Source organism: Catharus ustulatus, chromosome 7 (assembly GCF_009819885.2).
Source record: "Catharus ustulatus isolate bCatUst1 chromosome 7, bCatUst1.pri.v2, whole genome shotgun sequence".
Lineage (NCBI taxonomy): Eukaryota > Metazoa > Chordata > Aves > Passeriformes > Turdidae > Catharus > Catharus ustulatus.
In genome coordinates this window covers 38,422,805-38,444,264 of record NC_046227.1, presented here as the reverse complement: position 1 = coordinate 38,444,264, position 21,460 = coordinate 38,422,805, and the positions used below count along the sequence as shown (strand labels likewise).

At 46.4% G+C, this 21,460-nt stretch overlaps 1 protein-coding gene across 6 annotated transcripts in view; it reads left to right on the top strand.

Annotated features, from left to right (window-relative positions):
• Positions 1–21,460, top strand: part of LOC116999008 (voltage-dependent L-type calcium channel subunit beta-4) — an 81,832-nt gene that overhangs the window by 18,495 nt on the left and 41,877 nt on the right. Inside the window, exon 1 of one of the 6 annotated variants that reach the window (XM_033065291.2) lies at positions 16,423–16,534. The exons of the other annotated variants lie outside the window; for them this stretch is intronic. Within the exon in view, the coding sequence (XP_032921182.1) occupies positions 16,490–16,534 (45 nt within the window). The 5' untranslated portion in view covers positions 16,423–16,489. Of the gene's footprint in view, positions 1–16,422; positions 16,535–21,460 lie in introns of those variants that run through there. 6 annotated transcript variants of the gene reach the window in all.

Here is a 21,460-nt window from a genome sequence, read left to right as displayed (position 1 = left end):
GAGTTTTAATGTTTTTATGTTTTTATATTTTTACATTTTATATTTTTACATTTTTACATTTTTCAAAGTCCTGAGCACAGAGCTCACCTCAGGTACAAATACCCCAACCTCAATGGGATTTCCAGTGCTGCTCCTGCTGATTTTTGGGGAATAATTTGCAGCGCTGGATGTCTGTAAGATGTGTGGGTTATCCCAGGAGAGATGAGTTGCAGGTACAAGGAATGCTGCTTCCAGGAATTCCTGGATTTTCAGCCCAGGTGAGAAAACCACGATGCTCTCTCTTGCTTTAAATGTAAATTTGTAGAATCCCAGAATAAAAACAAAAAAAGAAACTAAATTAAAATAAATAAAATTAAATTTTAAAAATTAAAAGATAAAAAAATAAATAAATAAAATAAAATATAAATAAATAAGCACAATACACCCAAACTAAAACCACAAAAGAAATGCAGCCCCTGTGCCAGGCTCCAGAACTGCCCCTGCAGAGCTGTGTGCTCATTTCCACTTGGGAAACTCTTCAGGCTCTGCCTGCAGCACACAGAGCTCTCAGAACCTATCAATAATCTGTAATTTATCAATAACCTGTAAGTTATCAATAACTTGTAACTTATCAGTAACTTGTAACTTTTCAATAACTTGTAATTTATCAATAACCTGTAACTTATCAATGACTTGTATATTGGGATATTGAGATATTGGGATATTGGGAATTGGAATATTGGGATATTGGGTTATTTGAATATTGGGGTATTGGGAAGGAATTCCTGGCTGGGAGGGTGGGGAGGCCCTGGATTTAATTAATTAATTAATTAATTCCTCATTATTTTCTCTCCTCTCCTCCCAGAGCTGTTGCTTTGGCACTGCTGAGATTTGGGGTGATGTAAATTAAAAAGTGGGGTTTTTTAACTGTTATTCCCCTTCCTATCTACCCCATAATATTATATTTTATATTTACATTTTTATATTCTATTCTATTTTATACTATTTATACATTCAATTTTTTTTAAATCCAAGCTTGCTTGGAAAATTACACATGGAAACCAGCAGAGGGAAAAAATCTCCCAAAATCTTCTAGATTAATAATTAAATACAAAAAAATTAATTGGTGATTTCCAAGCAGCCTAAACCTCCTGGGAATGTGGGGCAGGGCTGTGTGCTCTCCTCACCCTGGACTGGTGGGACTGGGAATGCTGGGGGGAATCTCAGAGCTGCCTCAGCTTTGAATTCTCAGAGCCCTAAAAATGTTCTGCTGATGTCAAATCCCTGCTCCCTGTCCCCTCCACGGGAAAATCTGGGAGAAGCTCTAAAGATGGAATAATTGTGAGTCATGGAGACACTAATAAAAACTCCCACACGCTGGCAGCGCTCAGCTTTGGTTATCCTCAATAATCATCATTGCTGAAATTCGTCATATTTGGCGATTTTTGGGTTTCTGCACTAAATCAGGAGCTTCAGGAAAGCTCCAGCTCCTGGCTCCAGCTGGGGGGAAATAGAGAATATTTATTTATTCACTTTGGCCAGAATTGTGCAGCAATTATGACAAAACAAATTTATTCCTGGTTCTGCCGATTGCCATGGAAACCCACATGGAAAGCAGCAGCCCAAGGGCTCAGCACGAGAAACCCAGGGCTTAGCCCTGACAACTGATTCGTGCTGGAGATTTGGGGGGAGAAATCCTAAAAATGGAGACATTGCCCTGGAAATTGCAGTGGGAATCCTCCTGGGAAAGGGAGATGCTCGGGCTCAGAGCGTCTCTGCTGGGATACCCAACCCTCTGCTCTGCAGGGCTGTGCCTCTGGATTTTCACTTTTCCAGCAGCAATTGGTGAGGCAGCAGAATTCCCAGTGGGAAGGGCAGGGTGTTTTGGGTGTTTCTCAGAGGCAGAGCCATCAGTGCTGAGCTGGAGCTGCAGGTTGGGGCTCTGGGACACTCTGGGAGCAGCTGGGAGAGGTGATGGCTCCAGAAATGCAGGAATGGGTTTGGGAATTAGCATGGAATCATTAGGGCTGGAAAAGTTCTCTGAGATCTCTGAGTCCAACCATTCCCAGCACTGTCCCCAGTGTCACATCCCCAGGGTTTTACATCCTGCAGGGATGGGGACTCCCCCTGAGCACCTTTTCCATGGAGGAATTGTCCCCAAATCCACCCTGCCCTGCCCTGCCCAGCCTGAGCTGTTCCCTCTGCTCCTGTCCCTGTTCCTGGAGCAGATCCCAAATCCCCCCGGTGTCCCCTCCTGGCAGGGAATTCCAGAGAGGGAAAAGATCCCTCTGGATCCTCCTTTGCTCCAGGCTGAGCCCCCTCCCATTTCCCCCAGGAATTCTCCATCCCCTTCCCATTTCCCTCAGGAATTCTCCATTCCCATTTCCCTCAGCAATTCTCCATCCCTTTCCCATTTCCCTCAGGAATTCTCCATTCCCTTCCCATTTCCCTCAAGAATTCTCCATTCCCTTCCCATCTCCATTCCCTGCTCTCAGGAGTAAAAGCTGACCTCAGCTGCTTTGGAGCCCCTTTCTCCCTGTGTACATTCATTTTTAAGTGTTTTGGAGCTGTGATTTTAATGAAATGGAATACAGTTTTGTTTTCCCCAATTAAAACCGTGAGTGACTGATTCCTGCTGCTCCCCTGTCTCCAGAAATGGAAGTGTTGAGGGAAGCATTCCGTGTATCCCACGTGCTGAAGCTGAAAGACTTTCTCATCCTGTGCTCAGTTTGCACATCACTGGGGGATAAAAATGTGAGCTCTGTGCTCTGAGTCATCCTGGGGGAGCTGCAGGGGAAGGGAGCCCTGGCAGAGCCTCCCTGGCTGCTCAGGGAGTCACAGAAATCTGGGAAGGAGCTCTGGGAATGGCCAGTGGAGCTGTCCAGGCATTTGTGACAGATCTGAGCCTTGGGCTGAGCACAGCCAGCAGGGAGAGAGGCAGGACAGGCAGGGAATCACAGAATATCCACAGTGGGAAGGGACCCAGGATCACTGAGCTGCCTCTGCACAGGCACCCAACAACCCCAGTGCCTGAGCATCCCAAAATCCCTGAACAGTTTGGGTTGGAGAGGGCCTTAAAGCTCATCCCATCCCATTGATCCCATCCCATCCCATCCCATGGATCCCATCCCATTGATCCCATCCCATGGATCCCATCCCATCCCACTGATCCCATCCCATTGATCCCATCCCATCCCATCCCATCCCATGGATCCCATCCCATCCCACTGATCCCATCCCATTGATCCCATCCCATTGATCCCATCCCATGGATCCCATCCCATCCCACTGATCCCATCCCATTGATCCCATCCCATCCCATCCCATCCCATCCCATCCCATCCCATCCCATCCCATCCCATCCCATCCCACTGATCCCATCCCATTGATCCCATCCCATGGATCCCATCCCATTGATCCCATCCCATTGATCCCATCCCATCCCATCCCATCCCATCCCATCCCATCCCATCCCATCCCATCCCATCCCATCCCATCCCATCCCACTCCCCTGGCCTTGGACACTTCCAAGATTTTCTGGGAATGCTCAGTGAGGTTGCAATGAGCTCTAAACCCCCCCTGTATTTGATAATTCCTTTTTTATCCCATCTCTGACCCCATGCAGAGCTGGAACTCGAGTTCAGGGGATTTTTTCCCCAAAGATGTGGGAGCTGCTTTGCCTCTGCTTCCCCAGCTCACCCAAACCACCTGGTGCTCCTGTTTGAAGGGGATTCCTGGAATCCTTTCCTGCCTTGGATGGGCTCAGTGCAGGACACAGGCTGCTGGGTTTTCCTGGGATGTATTTTCTCTTTATTTCATATTTACATTTATCTGTGCACACAAACAGGACAGGAGTGCTGGAGCAGCTCTCCCAAAGCTTTATCCCATCACAACCATCAGCCTCATTTTACAGAGCCCAGCAAGGGAGGTGGAACAGCTTCAGCTGCTGGCCCAGCACACCAAGTTCTCTGTTACAAACTCTTTAACAACTTTCTGCCCAATAGCAGAGTATTAAAATCTGACAAGGGTTTGCTCAGGCCAGTTAATAAAGCTGCAGGTACCTCTTGCTTTGAACAATTCTTGCAATAGCTTTAAACACTGGCTAAAGCTTCATTATTAACCTTACACATTTGTGTTTTGCTGAACAGATTTTCCTGGGCCCATCTCAGCTCACAGCCCTGCTGTTTCTTGTCCATTCCTGCATTTCTCCATCCTGGGATTTGCTTTCACTCAGCTTTCTGGGAGTCCTGTACCTTTTCTGTTTCCCTCAAGGAAAACCCAGGACTGTTTTCCCCACTTTGTGTGGTGCCATTTCCTCCTCCTGGCAGTTTATTTTGTGTCATTTGTGGTGTTTTGTAAGAGCAGGAGCAAGCTGGCAATTCTGAGTTCTCACCCAGACCACAGCTTGGCATTTTTTGGGTCCATTTTTTGGGTTGCTGGCCCAAATCCAGCCTGGGCTCAGCAGCCTGTTTGTCCTGCCCCATTTCATGAGTGCTGGAAATCAGAGTCCAGGTCCCCAGAGCTGCTAATTAATGCACCTCCACTAATTAGCACTTCTTTCAGGTGTTGGACTTCAACCAGCTGGTTTGAAATAAGAAAATGACAGTGTGTGTGTGCAGCATTCCTGTGCCACAAATGGCCACAAAGTGCTTATTCCATTCATTAAACGTGTTTTGGGGATTTATGAATTGATTGGCTGCACTGGAAATGACTGTAAATTACCTGTGAGGAGGATTCTGCAATCAGACATTGTTTTTTGTGTTATTTGCTGTTTGGTTTTTTGGGGGTTTTTTTTTGGGTTTTTTTTTTTTTTTTTTTTTTTTTTTTTTTTGTGGTGGGCAAACTATTCCTGTGAGTCTTCCAGCACAACAGCTTTGTCTGGAAATGGCTCCTGGAATTCCTAAAGCTGAAGTTTAATCTGTATTTTGGATGTTGGGCAGGGATTTTGGAGCTCCTGGCTGTCAGTGCTCAGCAGGGAGAGGAGGAATTGTCTGCAGCAGAAGGAATATTCTCATTTTCCCTTCACTCCTGCTCATTTAAGATAAAAGGCATTTAAGAGGCTGGTTTCAATTACAGACATTTGGTATTTTAAGGAAATGTTTTCCTGGATGTATCAGCCCTGTCAAGCTTCACCTCTAGAGCTGGATATTCCCAGTTCTGAGCAAAAAATTCAGAATTTGTCACCTGTGCCCTTCCCACCCCCTCCCCACCCCCAGCTTTAGGTGGGCCCTGCAGAAGATGAATAAACCCAAATTATCTGCACGAGGAGGAACTCAGGGCTCTCCAATCCCGTGGGGAGAGCAAGTGTGTGGGCAGGGATGAGCCCAGGGACAAAAGATCTGTTAAATCCTTGATGCCTGCTTCCTGCTCCTGTGAAAAGTGCTGAAGATGTTTCATAAAAACTCCTTTATTTTTATTTTTTCCCCCATGACTCAGTATGTGAAGCTGCTGTGGTGATGTGGGGTTAAATCCCTGGTTCAGGAGTGTGTGAGCCCAGCCTTTGAGGGTCACCTCAGCTCGGATTTAGGAGCACTTGGCCCTTCCCCACCTTCCATAACAGGATCAGGGCTCTTGGTGGGTTTGTCACAGTGGATTTTCCCCAGTTCTTTTTGTTGTAGCCCATTCCACGTGTGGCTGTGGAATTTCTGTCACTCTGCAGGTTTTTATTGGTTGGTGTGTGTGGTCCTTATAACCAAAAAAAACCAAAAATACATCACCATTTCACTATTTTTAACTTATTAGCTAAAAATACTGTAACACTCACTGCAAAATGAATAAAAATCAATAAACATCTAAATCCAAACACAAAATTCCATCTCTCATACCTTTAAACCCAACCCTAACAAAATAAAAAAAATAAAACCAATAGGATGGGATGGGGATCCCATTTCCAGCTGGGTTTGGAACCCCATCCTAAACCCACAGGTTTCCAAAAGCCAAATTTCTGACTGGAAAAATCACCAGGAAAGCTCCCAGGTTCACCTTCCCCTGCTGTTTCCATCCTGCTGAACCAAGAGGTGGCAGCAATATTCCCTCCTCAGCCTTTTGATGTGTTTCACATTAATACCACATTTAATTGCAATAATGAATCATTTTATTTCCAGCCTGAGCTGGAACAAACCCAATTTTCATCACTGCATCTGAAAATTCTGCTTTTCATTTCTGGTCTAGCCCAAAAAGTTTGGGTTTCCTTTGCTAAACATCAGAATTCAGTGAAATATTGTGGTTTTTTAAGCTGTTATTCTGCCCATCACAGCAGAGATTTTTGGAGAATAAAATGCAGTGGAAAACACATGATAGAAAAAAAAAAAAAATCAACTTTAGACCCCTAGCTAGGTTTAGTTTAGATTAATTTAGGACCTTAGTTTAAGTCCTGAAGCTGTTCCTGCCAAGGGATCAAGGCTGAAGTCAAAGCTTCACCTTTATCCCCAAATTTTACACCAGGTGTAATATTCAATATTCCAGTTCATGCCCAGCCTTTTTTTTAAGGCTGAGCTTTGTAAGGATAAGCTGAGTTCATTTTAACAGAGCCTGGGCTTTTTCTCCATGTGGGATAAATGAATCCTTTCATGAATTTTGAGTTGTGTCACCTTTGAATTCTGTGCTCCCTCATCTGGACACTGAATTAAATCAGAGAACATGAGGTTCTGATCTCTCCTGCACTGCTCACCATGATTATAGGCAGGGTGGCAGAGCTGCCATCAGTTATTATCCTCCACACTCCAATTAGAAAATTCTGTTTGCTGCTTCTAACTCTGGCAGCCTGAGCTGCTCAGGCTGATTTTTTCCATTTTTTCCTCTCAAGTGAACTCCAATTCTCAATTGAAATATAGTGGAGATAAAAGTCCCCCAACTTTTTGGGGGCCACAGAAAATATTAGACACTGAATATTGAAACTCAGAAATACAGAGAGGGAATGAAACTCTGCAGTGGAAATACAGAAATACAAAAAGGGAATTAACCTCTCCAATAGAGAAACTCAGAAATACAGAAAGGGAATGAAAATCTCCAATAGAGAAACTCAGAAATACAGAAAGGGAGTGAACCTCTCCAATGGAAATTCAGAAATGCAGAAATAGGCAATGAACCTCTCCAATGGAAATACAGAAATACAGAAGGGGAATTAATCTCTCCAATAGAGAAACTCAGAAATACAGAGAGGGAATGAACCTTTCCAGTGGAGAAACTCAGAAATGCAGAAAGGGAGTGAACTTCTCCAATAGAGAAACTCAGAAATCCAGAAAGGAAATGAACCTCTGCAGTGGAAATACAGAAATATAGAAATGGAATGAACCTCTCCAATGGAAATACAGAAATACAGAAAGGGAATTAATCTCTCCAATAGAGAAACTCAGAAATACAGAGAGGGAATGAAAACTCTCCAATGGAAATACAGAAATACAGAAAGGGAACGAACCTCTGTGGAAAAACTCAGAAATACAGAAAGGGAATGAACCTCTCCAGTGCAAATACAGGAAGGGAATTAACCTCTCCAATGGAAATACAGAAATACAGAAAGGGAATGAACCTCTCCAATAGAGAAACTCAGAAATACAGAAAGGGAATGAACCTTTCCAGTAGAAATACAGAAATAGGGAATGAACCTCTCCAGTGGAAATACAGAAATACAGGAATGGGGAATGAAACTCTCCATTGGAGAACTCAGAAATACAGAAAGGGAATTAACTTCTCCAATACAGAACTCAGAAATACAGAAAGGGAGTGAATCTCTCCAATGGAAATTCAGAAATACAGAAATAGGGAATGAACCTCTGCATGGAAATACAGAAATACAGAAAGGGAATGAACCTCTCCAATGGAAATACAGAAATACAGAAAGGGAATTAACATCTCCAATAAAGAAACTCAGAAATACAGAAAGGGAGTGGACCTTTCCAGTAGAAATACAGAAATAGGGAATGAACCTTTCCAATGGAAATACAGAAAGGGAATGAACCTCTCCAATAGAGAAACTCAGAAATAGAGAGAGAGAATGAAGCTCTCCAACAAAGAAACTCAGAAACACAGAAATGGGGTTTTTAGGTGTTCCAGGGCAGCCCTGTGAGGAAGATGAGCACTCATCATGTTCAGGATTTTTGCACAGACTGTGTGTTGTGCTCCTGCCTGGTGAGAACATCACAGAGTCATCATTTCCTCAGGTACAGAAGGAGAGCTCTCCCAGAGGCTTTACAGGAAGGAGCACAGCTCAATTCAATATGCAGAGCTAAAGCCAGGAATATTTGCTCTTCCCAGCTCAGCTCCCAAGCACTCTGGCTGAATATTCCAAGAAATCAGGTGGGACAAGGGTTCCTCCTTCATTGATCTGTTGTTTCTGGATCAGTTTCTGCACTTGGATAGGAATTATGGAAATCTGCTGCAGGGAACTGAGGAGTTCCCTGTCATCCCATGAAATTCCAAGTGCTGTGTTGCAGCCTGTGGTAATTGGGTTATAAAGCAGAGGGAAATAATAAAATAAAATAATAAAAATGGAATAAAATCAGCAGCCTCATCAAGGCATCCCTGTAAAATCCCAAGGGGAAGCAGCAAACTGGGGGTGAAGTTGAGCTGTGTCTGCCTAGCTTTTATTTTTATTTATTTATTTATTTGTTTATTTATTTATTCTTTTAACCTCTTAACAAGAACAGCAAATTCTTCTTAGTGCTGAGATTTAAAAGCTCTGTGCCTGACTCTTTTTAAAAACACCCTTTGCCCTCCTCCTTGAACCTAAACCCAAAATAAAAGGTGTAGTTTTGCTTGTTTAGCTAAAGAAAAAAAATCTCCACAAGATCCTGTATTTTACAGAAGCTGGGATTTCATTTCATTTCAGCTTGCAGGGTTGGCTTTTTGCTCACTCAAGGCTTTGTTTTCTCTACAGAACTATTACATGATAATCATAATTTCTCAAAAATACATTTCAAGCAACCTTTTCATGAGGGTTCACTGATAAAAATGCAAATATTTCAATGCTCCTGGGAAACCAACACTGACCAGGAATTTTCTGGGCTGTTTGTTCTGGCACTGGGAAATCTGGAAAAGTTCAGTGCTCTGGAGAGCTTGAATCTCCAGGAATGGCATTCCCAGAACATTCCCAGTGCTCCTTCTGCTGCATCTTTACTGGTCCCAGTCCCTGGGGGTGATTCCAGTATTGATTCCAGGATTGATCCCAGTATTGAGGGGTTTCCAGGATGCACTGGTGCCTTTCCCTGCTTGGGTAAAATAGCAGCAGCTTCCCATAAAGTTTGTAATTGGCTTTTAGGGAGCTTTTCCCATCATTCCAGCAGTTGCAGGCTGAAGTGTGGCACAGAAACTCAGCATCAGCACTTATGGCAGCTCAGGAGATTGATTAACATTCATAAGGGAAGCAGAGGAGCTTCAAATAAGGAATGAAACAAGTGCTTAATCCTTTGGCACAGCAGATAAAAATGGGGAACTTCCCTAAAAACAGGAAATCTGATCCAATTCCAGCCACAAATCCACTCTGGCTTTTTGGGGTGGAGCCTGGGGTGTGGTTTAATATTTAATATTTAATGATTTGATATTTAATATTTAATATTTAATGATTTAATATTTCAGCCTGGTGGGCAGTGGGAGCTGCTGGAGGGAGATCTCTGTGGTCAGCTGTGGGAAGAAAGAAATTTTTTTTTTTCTGTTCAGGAGAGAGGGGGAGATGTGGGAAATGGATTTGGAGGGAGTTCCCAGGGCCTGACAAGGCTCACACATCTGTGTGCAAACCTGGAGCTCAGAAATGCTGCCTTGGAAATGCCATGGAGTAATTCAGGTATTGCTGAGGGAGAAATGAAGCTGGAAAAAGTTTCAAAGGATGGCCTTGCAAATAAAACCAGAGAAACAGAACTGTGGAAGATGCATTGCAATAGAACGCAGGAGGGGTGATTTTAGATAATTGGCTTTAAGGCATTTTACAGCATGATGTGACAAGAGCTGATAGGCCAAGAAATGCTTCTAATGTAATTAGGAAATAATTGCACATTCATAGACCCATCACACATTTTCAAACTTTCCTACCAACTGTTTTTCATATTTTAAGAACTGCTTTACATGGCCACTCTTGGAGTTTGTCTTTTTAGATGATGTGTGGTTTTTTGGCTGTGGTTTTAATTTATTTTTTTAATTAGTCTTAATTTGGGCTGTGGTCTTCAATTTTTAGAGCTGGTTGGTGTTGGTAACTGCTAGTAGAAGGTTTTTTACGGGATGTTATTTACAGTAAATTCACGAATACAAGCCGCACTGACTATAAGCCGCATCTCTGGGTGTTGGCAAACATTTCGGTTTTTGTCCATAGATAAGCCGCACCCGAATATAAGCCGCTTTGTCGTTCGCAGCGAGGACCCGTGTGCAATTAGTAACAGAACCGCGGGAGGGCGGGGTTTACTGGCTGAGCTAAGGCTGTGCAGGCTCGGCCCGCTAGGGGCCGCTGACGGGGCCAGGTGGCCCAGCCTGGTGCTGCCGCTCGGGGCCGGCCGCCGCTGCCACTGGGCTCGGTCACCCCGGGTCGGCGCTGCCCCGCGGTGGCAGGCAGGGACGGAGCTTCCCCCGCTCCTACGGCAGCGGCGGCGGGCGGGGACGGAGCTTTCCCGCGCCCGTGGCGCCGGCGGCGGGCGCGGACAAAGCACCCCGTCGGCTCCCCGAGCCGCGGCAATGGCGGCGCGTGCTTCCCCCCCCTCCCTGGGCCGCAGCAATGGCAGCGCGGGGCTCCCGTCGGCTCCCCGGGCCGCAGCAATGGCGGCGCGGGCTTCCCCCCCCTCCCCGGGCCGCGGTAGGGGCGGCCCGGGTCCCCCCTCTCCTCCCCCGGCCGCGGTAGGGCCGGCCCGGGTCCCCCCTCTCCTCCCCGGGCTGCGGCAATGGCGGCGCCGGGCCCCCCCCGTCTCTCCCCTGGGCTGTGGCAGAGGAGGAAAGAGAGCTCTCCCGCCTCTCTCCCCGCCCCCCGTGCTGCCTACACGGAGCCAGGCTCCACCCGCGGTGCAACAGAGTAGCGACTTGTAACAATCGCAAAATGCCGACTTTGCAGCTGCTCGGCTCAGCACTCTGGCAGGCACTTCTGAGGTTGTATTAGCCGCTCCTGATTATTAGCCGCATTTCCGGTTTAGGAGCAAAATCTTAGTCAAATTGGTGCGGCTTGTATTCGTGAAATTACTGTAATTGAGTAGGTAGATTACCTGCTACAAAGACACTTTATCAGCTTAAAGAAAATCTAAATTTTAAAAGTATTCCAGCACCACACATACAGTATCCACTTCAATATTTGCAAAAAGCCAATACCATTAACAGAACACATCCCTGCCTGCCTCAGGAGCTGGGGATCATCCCCTCTTCCCTCTAAATCCCTCTGCAAGGGCCTTGGCTCCCCTGCCGTTGCAAAGAGGCTTTTCACAGCTCGTTAAATTTAGAGGTACCTACACAGGCAGCCCAGTTACCTCTCACTGGAGGTGCTCCCAACCAAGGGGAAGTGACAACCCAGACTTCACACCCTTTAATTATAGCAGCCTTTACATAAGAGTGTCAGATGAATGTGTTTTAGGATAGGTGGCACCTCAGCTTCCTCCAGAAGAACTGGCAAATTAGACCAGACTAATTCATTACTTGGAATTCCAAGGATTAAAGCATGTTGTTTGAATTAAAACTTCGAATTCACCGAATCCTCTGAGCCAGGAGAGATCCCAAACAGCACAATCCTTTCTTTTGGAACACAAATCCATCCCTATTCCTCTGGTGGCTTCAAGGACTTCCAAATCCCACAAATTCCATCCCATCCTGCTGGAAAATGGGGTTAGAGGGGATCTCAGGGGGTTCTCCTGGCCGTGCCTCCTCCCGGGGCAGAGGCTGCTGTCACTGCTCCAGATTTTTATCTGATCTCTGTTAGAGGAGGCAGGAGAAGGGCACAGAAATTGTTTTAGAGGGAGAAGGGGCATAGAAATTTCTTTGAAGGGAGAAGGGGCACAGAAATTGCTTTGGAGGGAGAAGGAAGGGGCATGGAAATTTCTTTGGAGGGAGAAGGGGCACAGGAATTTCTTTGCAGGGAGAAGGGGCAAGCAGTGGGGCTGTGCCAGGTAATTCAAGGGAGTGAGGAGCTGGCCTCCTTCCCACTGATGGAAGATTTCTGGAGATTGCTGACGGTCCTTTCCCCTTCTATTAACAAAATCCATCCCTGGGCTCTCCTGCTGATGTCAACAAGAGCAGTTTTCCATAGGGGACAGCAATTTTCTCCAGCAGGAATGCAGAATGGGGGAGGATGAACCCCCCAGTTTGTGTCATGGGGAGGATGCTGATGGAGACTGTGGGTTTGGAGGAGTGGATCCATATCCAATCCTGCTCTTAATGCAACCACTAATGCTCTTTGTTCATGTTCCCCTAAAAACCTTCTGGAGGTTTTTTAATCTCATTATCCCTAAGTAATGTCAGGAATCCAGGTTGACCATCCTGAGAGCAGGGAGAGGCCATAAAGAACTTGGCTGTGTTGTTGTTGGGGTTTTGCTGCTCCAGGGTGAATGTCTGGGGTTACAATGCAGGATGTGATAAAAGGTATCTATTATATCAGCATCTGCTGAGGGTGGGGCAGTGATCCTGATCTCTGTGGGAGATATTCTGCTAATGGGCATCCATTGAAACCAGCTGGGGCAGTGTTCTTTATCTCATGGGATATCTCCTGTTCATGGCCATGGTTTATAAACCAGCTGGGGCAGTGTTCTTTATCTCATGGGATATCTCCTGTTCATGGCCATGGTTTATAAACCAGCTGGGGCAGTGTTCTTTATCTCCATGGGATATCTCCTGTTCATGGCCATGGTTTATAAACCAGTTGGGGCAGTGTTCTTTATCTCATGGGATATCTCCTGTTCATGGCCATGGTTTATAAACCAGCTGGGGCAGTGTTCTTTATCTCCATGGGATATCTCCTGTTCATGGCCATGGTTTATAAACCAGCTGGGGCAGTGTTCTTTATCTCCATGGGATATCTCCTGTTCATGGCCATGGTTTATAAACCAGCTGGGGCAGTGTTCTTTATCTCCATGGGATATCTCCTGTTCATGGCCATGGTTTATAAACCAGCTGGGGCAGTGTTCTTTATCTCATGGGATATCTCCTGTTCATGGCCATGGTTTATAAACCAGCTGGGGCAGTGTTCTTTATCTTTTCACAACCCATCCTTCCTCCAGCCAGTCATTTTCTGCTCATGGCCATTGAGTCCCACTGTGGCACTGATAAAATTACTGCATCCCATTGGGAGTTGCTCCAGCCAGGGGGAAGAGCCCAACATTTCTCACCAAGATAAAAACAGAGGTGTTTAAGACACTAAAGTAGCCCGTTCTCCACTAAACATCAGAGGAAAACGAAATTCCTCCACATCACCACTAAACCTCTGAAAAAAACTGTACCTTGTACAGAACCACTGCTTCAACTGAATCACATCTGTCACTACAAAAAAACTTCAGCCACCATTTAATCAAACTGCTGCCAACACCCTGCCTGACGGGTGTCAGGTTGTACTCTGACTGTGTCAGGGTTTGGGGTTTGTTCTTTGTAGTGCTGTATTTCTATTTTAATTTCCCTAGTAAAGAACTGTTATTCCCATTCCCATATCTTTGCCTGAGAGCCCCTTGATTTCAAAATTACAATAATTTAAAGGGAGAAAGTTTACATTCTCCATTTCAAAGAGAGGCTCCTGCCTTTCTCAGCAGACACCTGTCCTCCAAACCAGGACAGTGAATATTCCAGGAGGCAGTGCTGCTGCTCCACGGGGTGGAATGCTGGCTGGAAGTGGAATTTGGGAGAAGGGAGAGGTTGCTGGGTCCCTCCCATCCCAGCTTGGCGCAGTGCGGTGCCGAGGCGTTCCCCTGCCTTGCCAGTCTGGATCCTGCACATTTATTTATTCCAGCAGCACTTCAGCGTGTTTATGCAAATAGTTCATGGCTCCAGCTCCTGAAAGAACCACACAAGTGCTGTCATTTGATTGAGGAATCATTAGGTTCGGGCTGGAAATAAAATTTTCTCTGGTTCTGTATTCACGCCCTCGGAAAAAAACAATAAAAAAAAAAGATGTTCCCACATTTGAGTAGCTCAGGACTGACTAAATAATGGATATTTTGGGATAGGTGGATACACGTCTGAGAGATTTTTCCTTTGTACTTTAATTAAAAATAAAGAGGATGTGAATAATCTCTAATGGCAGCAGAGTATTTGGAGTGTTTCGGAGGGCTGTGGGTACTCAAAATATTCTGATTTCTGAGCCCACCTCTCCAACTTTGAGATATTTTAGTCTGGGTTACATCCTTGTTGGGCATTCAAAGTTTTGGTCTTCATTTACATTTCTTTCCAAACCTCCTGTGCCCTTGGGAAGGTGGAGTTGTGGGCTCTGATTCACATCATCAATGGATGTTATTTAAAAAAATGAATAATGCAGCAAGCGAAGCCGTTCAAAAATGACATTTTTAAAAGGTTAGACTTTAACAAGGCTCATTCCAGCTCTTTGGCCATCCCATGTTTCCAGCACTGGCCTGAAGAGTGGAATTCCCTGCTGGATAATATCAGCCCCCATCCCCTCAGAATATTTATTATATTTATATTAGCTCCCAGCCAACTTGAAAGAGCTCCCTCACCTCAGTGTGTGTTTCTTGGATAAATTATCTCACAATATTCAAATCAGCCTTTGATTTAGAATTCCTCTCTGTTACAGGGATTTGTATTTTTATAGCATCTTTAAGCAGCCTTTTGGGTTGAGTCATTAAATATATATTTTTAATAACCTCTGTGTCTTAAAAGGAAATGTGAGGACTGGAAATCAAATAATGATTCCCCTGACTCCTGAATTAAGTTGTTTTATTACAAATCTATGTGAAGTTCACTTTTTTCCCTTTCATCTTGTGATTTCACAGCCTTTTTTAATTTTTTTTTTTAATTTCGAGCTGACCAATGATTCTTTCAATCTGGAACATCACAGATCTCCAAGAACTCCGCAGAACAGGCTGTAAAAATTAACTCCTGGATTGGAGTTTTATGAACATTTTAAAGCTGAGATCCTCCTCCATCAGAATGAGTAAATTGGGAATAAGATTTAGCATAACTTTGTGGAATCTTCATTTGAATTTGTAAGAAGCTGTGAATATGGGAATATTCACAGGAAAAACACCTTTGGCTTAGCTTCAGTGCTGGACACTTCCCATGGGATTAAACTTTGCAGAACTGAAGGAAGATTTTGGGAGGAGAAGTGGATGGAGCAAAAGGAAAAAATTCAAATAAGCGTTTGTGAAACTGCAGTGTGGGGTCAGATTGCACCGAAGATGAGATTTTAAATAATTGTTTTAATAAGAATAGGAAGTAAATTGTAAATTAGTTCTGTCGTTAGTGTTTAATTATTTATTGACTTTTTAATCACGTAGTGTTACACCAGGAGTTGAATTTGTAGAGCTCCAGGAGGAACCTGTTTATAGGGATTTTGTTTCCTAATTTAGTTGTAAATCAGGTTCAAACTTCTATTCTTCTAATTCTTGGTGTTCAGGATTTGGTTTTGTTTCCAGACATCGTGTGTGTGTTCTCTGTTCATTTTTAGTAGTTAGAATTAGTGTCTTCAGGGTTTAATTGTTTCCAAAATTGCTGGGGGGTGGATGGATGGTTTTCCTTGGAAACCACCTGCTCTTCTCTGGAATCTCGAAGGAGGAAGGCTGTATTTTATCGTAAATAATTTATTTTTTGGTAAATAGATCAGAGAATTGGGCTGGAAGGGATCTCTGGAGACCAAGCAGGGCCACCTGGAGCAGGTGACACGGGATGTGTCCGGTGTTTGGGATGGCTCTGGGCAGTCCCAGAGCTCTGCCGCCCTCACGGGAAATATTTTCCCTCATGTTGATGTGGAATTTGTGTTTTAGTTCACGGCCACTGCTCCTCAACCTGTCACTGGCACAACAGAACGAAGCCTGACACCAGCCTATTTTGGAGATATTTGTATGCACTGATGAGATCTCACCTCAGTCTCCTCTAGGCTGTCGGTATTGTTTTATTATAAACCACTTTTACTATAAATAAGCGAGGGACCGCCGTCGCCATCAGCCCGTGAGGGGCCGCCAGGCGGCGCCAGCGCGCAGCGCCGCTCGCGGGCAGCGCGTCTCGACCAATGGCGTGGCGGCAGCGGCGCGTCCCAGCCAATGGCGTGGCGGCAGCGGCGCGGATCAGCCAATGGCGTGGCGGTAGCGGCGCGGCTCAGCCAATGGCGTGGAGGCAGCGGCGTGGCTCAGCCAATGGCGTGGCGGCAGCGGCGCGGCTCAGCCAATGGCGTGGCGGCAGCAGCGCGTCCCAGCCAATGGCGTGGCGGCGGCGGCGCGGCTCAGCCAATGGGAGGCGGCGGCGCGGCGGGCGGGAAGCGGCGGGGCGCGCGGGGGGGCGGCCGGCGGGAGGCGGCGCCGCCGCAGCGCTGAGGGAGCTCGGCCCCGCCGCCTCACCGCGCTCCGCCGCCGCGCTCCCCGGCCCTCCGGCCCCGCAGCGGCCCCCGCAGCGGCTCTCCATGTACGACAACTTGTACCTGCATGGGTTTGAAGACTCGGAGGCGGTGAGTGCCGCGGGAGCGGGGCGGGCGGGCTGTCAGTGCTGCGGGCGAGGCACCGGGGGTGACCCCGCGCTGCCCAGAGATGCCGGGCTGGCTGCGGTGCTTCCCTCGGGAATTACCGATTATCCCTCGCAGAGCGGGTCTGTGGCAGCACAGAGCCGTGCTCGGACGCCTCGCTCGGAGCGTTCCCCGCCTGTCCGAGCTGTGGTTTGTGTTACCGGGAGGATGCCGGGGTTCCGCGGCCGTGGGCACGCCGGTCCATGTTAAACAGCGCTCCGTTACATAAGGCGTCCTGGACAGCTCGTAAAACACACGGACAACAACACAATATAGGGTGTACGTCAGTGCAGACGTATGGATGGTATGATGTGCTGTCCTCGGGAGGATGGATAGTCCTGCAGGGCTTCGCAGGAGGAATTTTTTCCTGCCTGTGCCGGTGTTGGTCTGGAAGTGCAATCCCTCCCTTGTTTCAGCATCCCTTTATTTCAGGGGGAGAGGAGCAGCCACTGTGCCAGACTGACATGGATGCAGTGCACCATGAGGGGAAATGCTGTATATTGAACCCTTCTGATGTGGGTATTTGAATTATTTCAGAACTGCACTGCGATGGTTTGGGTTGGAAGGGTTTACAGCTCATCTCAGGGCAGGGACCTTCCACTATCCCATATCCACTATCCCATATCCACTATCCCATATCCACTATCCCATATCCACTATCCCATATCCACCATCCCATATCCACCATCCCAGGCTGCTCCAAGCCCTGTCCAGCCTGCCCTTGGACACCTCCAGGGATGAGGAAAGCTTTGGGTCCATGTAGAAATTCTGTGTTAACTTTTCCTTGGGGTTCTCTCTCGCTGCTCCTGCTGCTCACAGTGCAGATGAGCGTGTCGGTTCCTTTGGGGATGTGTTTTGGGATCCAGCTGGATGTTTCTGTAAGCCAGGCAAAGCAGGAGTCCTTGGGAGCTGTTCCCTCCATCCCAAGTCTCTCTTGTGCTGCTTTAATGTCTTTAGCAAAGTCTAATTATGCTTTTAAGAAGTCAGCTTTAAAGTGCTGTATTAGGGCTGAGAAAACGGAGTTGCTGGATGGTGGTTGGTGTAGAATAAATGTGTCACTTATAAAAAGTTCATCAGAGAATGCAGATGAATAATGTGTGCTGGATTTAAAGGTGTTTCCCAGATGCAGGTGAATGTGTGCTGGATTTAAAGGTGTTTCCCAGATGCTCAGCTCCCTGCATTCCCAAAATCCCAGGGGATTGGAAGGGAGATGAGCCAGTCCAGCCCCTGCCAAGGCAGGGTCACCTGGAGCTGCTGGCAGGAATGCATCCAGGTCTGGAATGTCTGGAGAGGGAGACCCCACACCTGCCTGCACAGAGTTCAGTGCTCAGCCACCCTCCATGGAACGAAATTCTCACCTTGAGGTGGAATTTCTAGGGATTTAGCTCATATTTCAGTGATCTCTTCCAAAAATGTTATTTGGAGAAGCAGCTTCAATGGCAGCACACCCTACCTGTTGCACAAACATCTGGATTAGGATTTGTGCTGGAAGAATTGTGTTTATAGATGAGAGGAGCTTGGTCTTTAAATGCCCACTGGGATGAAGAAGTAATCTCCAGATTCCTTAATACTCTCTTAAGCAGTTTATGATAATGCAATTTTACAGCTTTTTAAATTTTACAGCCTGTCTGTGATTGAGGATGCTTTTGATAGACCTAATTTCCAGAATCACAGGAATATGTGAGAACCTCCCTCTCCTTAATAAAAACACCTGGAAGGAATCTGGATCTCCTGATTTTATGGAAAAACTGGAGGCCATGAATCCCAAAGGCTCGGGCACAAAGCAGTTACAATTCCCCGAGTGTCTGTTTGCTTTTTGCTCCCAAACCACTTACTTAAACCATGAAACCTCATTATTCTAGCTCCTGACTCAGGGATGGGGAATGCCTGCTGAGACAAGATCCTGGCAGACAGGCAGTGGGGATGGCTCACACGAGTGAAGCCACACAGAGAGAAGCCAGGACAGGACTGAGAGAGCAGGAAAACAAATTGTGGTGGAATTGTGGCTCCCTGCGGTGAGGAGTGTGAGCGTGCAGAGATGAAAGCTCTGCATTGTTCTGGGTCAGGAGCTGCAGGAGCTGGAGCAGCCCCGGGCTCGGATGGGAGCTGGGAGCTGGGAGCTGGGAGCTGGGAGGGAGGGCTGGTGCTAATTGCAGCACGGAATAAAGCACAGCCCGTGAGTCACCAGTGCAGGGATGCCTGAAGTGGGCATTTGCCCTGGTGAAACCCCGTGTGCACAATGCACACAGTCTGCATCAAAGCACTTATCCCAGAAAACATGCTCATTTTGCCAGGATTCTATACAATTCATACCCAATTCCTCCTGGTTGGCTGCTCAGACAGCACCACGAGTGTGCACGGGAAATTTCCTGTTCAAACCAGCAGCAAACCTATTTTTTTAAACAGTGAACAGATATCTCCATGATTTTTGTAACAGCAGCTCTTATTAGAATATGTGTTTGTGTGTGTACATTTCTATAAAACATGCAAAAATCCCGTTTTTATGGATAATATATAAAGAAATGAGTGTGTGCATGGCATTAGAGTCCATTAGCAGCTGTGATGATGGACTGAAGTGGATGATGCAGTGGCTGGTGTGAGGCTTTTTGGAGGAGGAGAATTACACTGCTGGAGCTGAGAGCAACTCCCAGGGATTGTAGGCAAAAAGTCATTTCCACAAGAGGTGCAGGGATAGGGAAGGGAACAATTCTGCAGGGCCAGGTTCTTGTCAGGAGCACAGAAAGATGGGGAGTGCATCACTGTGGGGAGATGAAGGTTTTTGCCTTCTTGCTGTCCTGCCTTGTGATTTTTTTTTTATTTTTAGGCCTTTTTTCTAATTCTTTGGGTAGTTCAAAGCAGGGTCACCCTTTTGGGAATTCAAGCTTGTTTGCCTTGTAGGAAGAATTTCACATTCTTGATCACAAGAGGATATAAAAACCCATTAGCACAGAAGCTTAAGGCAGTGAGATAAGCAAATAATAAAGGAATTTTGTTTTACCTTTCACAGTTGGGAACTCATTGTCATGTGTCTGTGGGGTGGAATGCTGCTCTATAGACCAGTCCAGATTTTCTCTGATTTTGGGAAAGACTCCAGGGTCAGGGGGTGGTTTGGGGTTTGTGAGTGGCTGGTGTGGGGTCAGGGGTGGTTGGTGTGGGGTCAGCAGGATTTATTTGCTCTTTCCCCAGCATATCCTCCTCTCCTGAGCCACAGATGCACCTTCCTTCCTTTTATCTGAGTTAACAAACAAGAGTCAGACAAAGCCCTGAGGTGGGATTCATGCCCACAAAGGTATTTTAGATTCTGAAAGTGCTTTGGGGTTCATAGGGACTAAGCACCAGTGGGATCCACGCTGGTAATTAATTAATAAATGGTCCCAGTTTGCTGTGAAAAAAGCCATGAGCAGGACTGAGGTGCTGTGTTGTTCTGGGCTTTGTCTCCCTACAATCCTTGAGAGCATTGCTGAGAACTTTTAGGAAAAAGGTGATGGGATAGTGGGAAAACACATCCTGTGAGTGGTCACAGGGTGTTTTGGGGACACTTTACACTCTCACTCCCCTGCTGTTTCAGTGCCATTCCTGCTGCCAGCATTCACTTTCCTCATGGCACCTGAGACAAGATCTGGGTGTGCTGCCCAAGCAGAAAAAGTGATTCTGGAAAAACAAACCTTGGAAGGGAGGTTCATATCCAAATGTTGATTGGGTTTGTGTGTGGTGCCTCTCTGATTGCTGAAGGGGAGGAGAGGTGGGCTTTGCTCTGTGCATCTCAGTTGTGGGTGCAGTAACAATCCAAATGTGTGTTTAGAAATGCTTTTCATGCTTTTCAGTGATCATGATCTGGGTTTTGCAACACCCAGTTCATGCTGGAGAACATCTTTGTCCAACAGGCAGCTGAACAAGCAGCAGCTTTATCCAGCTGGGAGATAGAACCTGGCACTTCAGTGGGGCTGGTTAGAAAGGTTACAGGGGTTATTTATTGAGTGACCTGGGACTTCAGTGGGGCTGGTTAGAAATGTCAGGGGTTATTTGGTGTCCTGTGATTTCAGTGGGGTTGGTTAGAAATGTCAGTGATTATTTGATGTCCTGTGTTTTCAGTGGGGTTGGTTAGAAAGGTTTCAGGGATTATTTACTGGGTGTCCTGGCACTTCAGTGGGGTTGGTTAGAAATGTCAGGGATTATTTGGTGTCCTGTGATTTCAGTGGGGCTGGTTAGACAGGTTTCAGGGATTATTTGATGTCCTGTGATTTCAGTGGGGCTGGTTAGACAGGTTTCAGGGGTTATTTTTTGAGTGACCTGGGACTTCAGTGGGGTTGGTTAGAAATTTCAGGGGTTATTTTTTGAGTGTCCTGGCACTTCAGTGGGGCTGGTTAGAAATGTCAGGGGTTATTTGGTGTCCTGGCACTTCAGTGGGGTTGGTTAGAAATTTCAGGGATTATTTATTGGGTGTCCTGTGGTTTCAGTGGGGCTGGTTAGAAAGGTTTCAGGGGTTACTGGGTGACCTCAGACTTCAGTGGGGTTGGTTAGAAATGTCAGGGATTATTTATGGAGTGTCCTGGGACTTCAGTGGGGTTGGTTAGACAGGTTTCAGGGGTTATTTATTGAGTGTCCTGGGACTTCAGTGGGGCTGGTTAGAAAGGTTTCAGGGATTACTGGGTGTCCTGTGATTTCAGTGGGGTTGGTTAGAAATGTCAGGGATTATTGGGTGACCTGTGATTTCAGTGGGGTTGGTTAGAAAGGGTTCAGGGGTTATTTATTGGGTGTGTTCAGACTTCAGTGGGGCTGGTTAGAAAGGTTTCAGGGGTTATTTGGTGTCCTGTGATTTCAGTGGGGTTGGTTAGAAAGGTTTCAGGGATTATTGGGTGACCTGTGATTTCA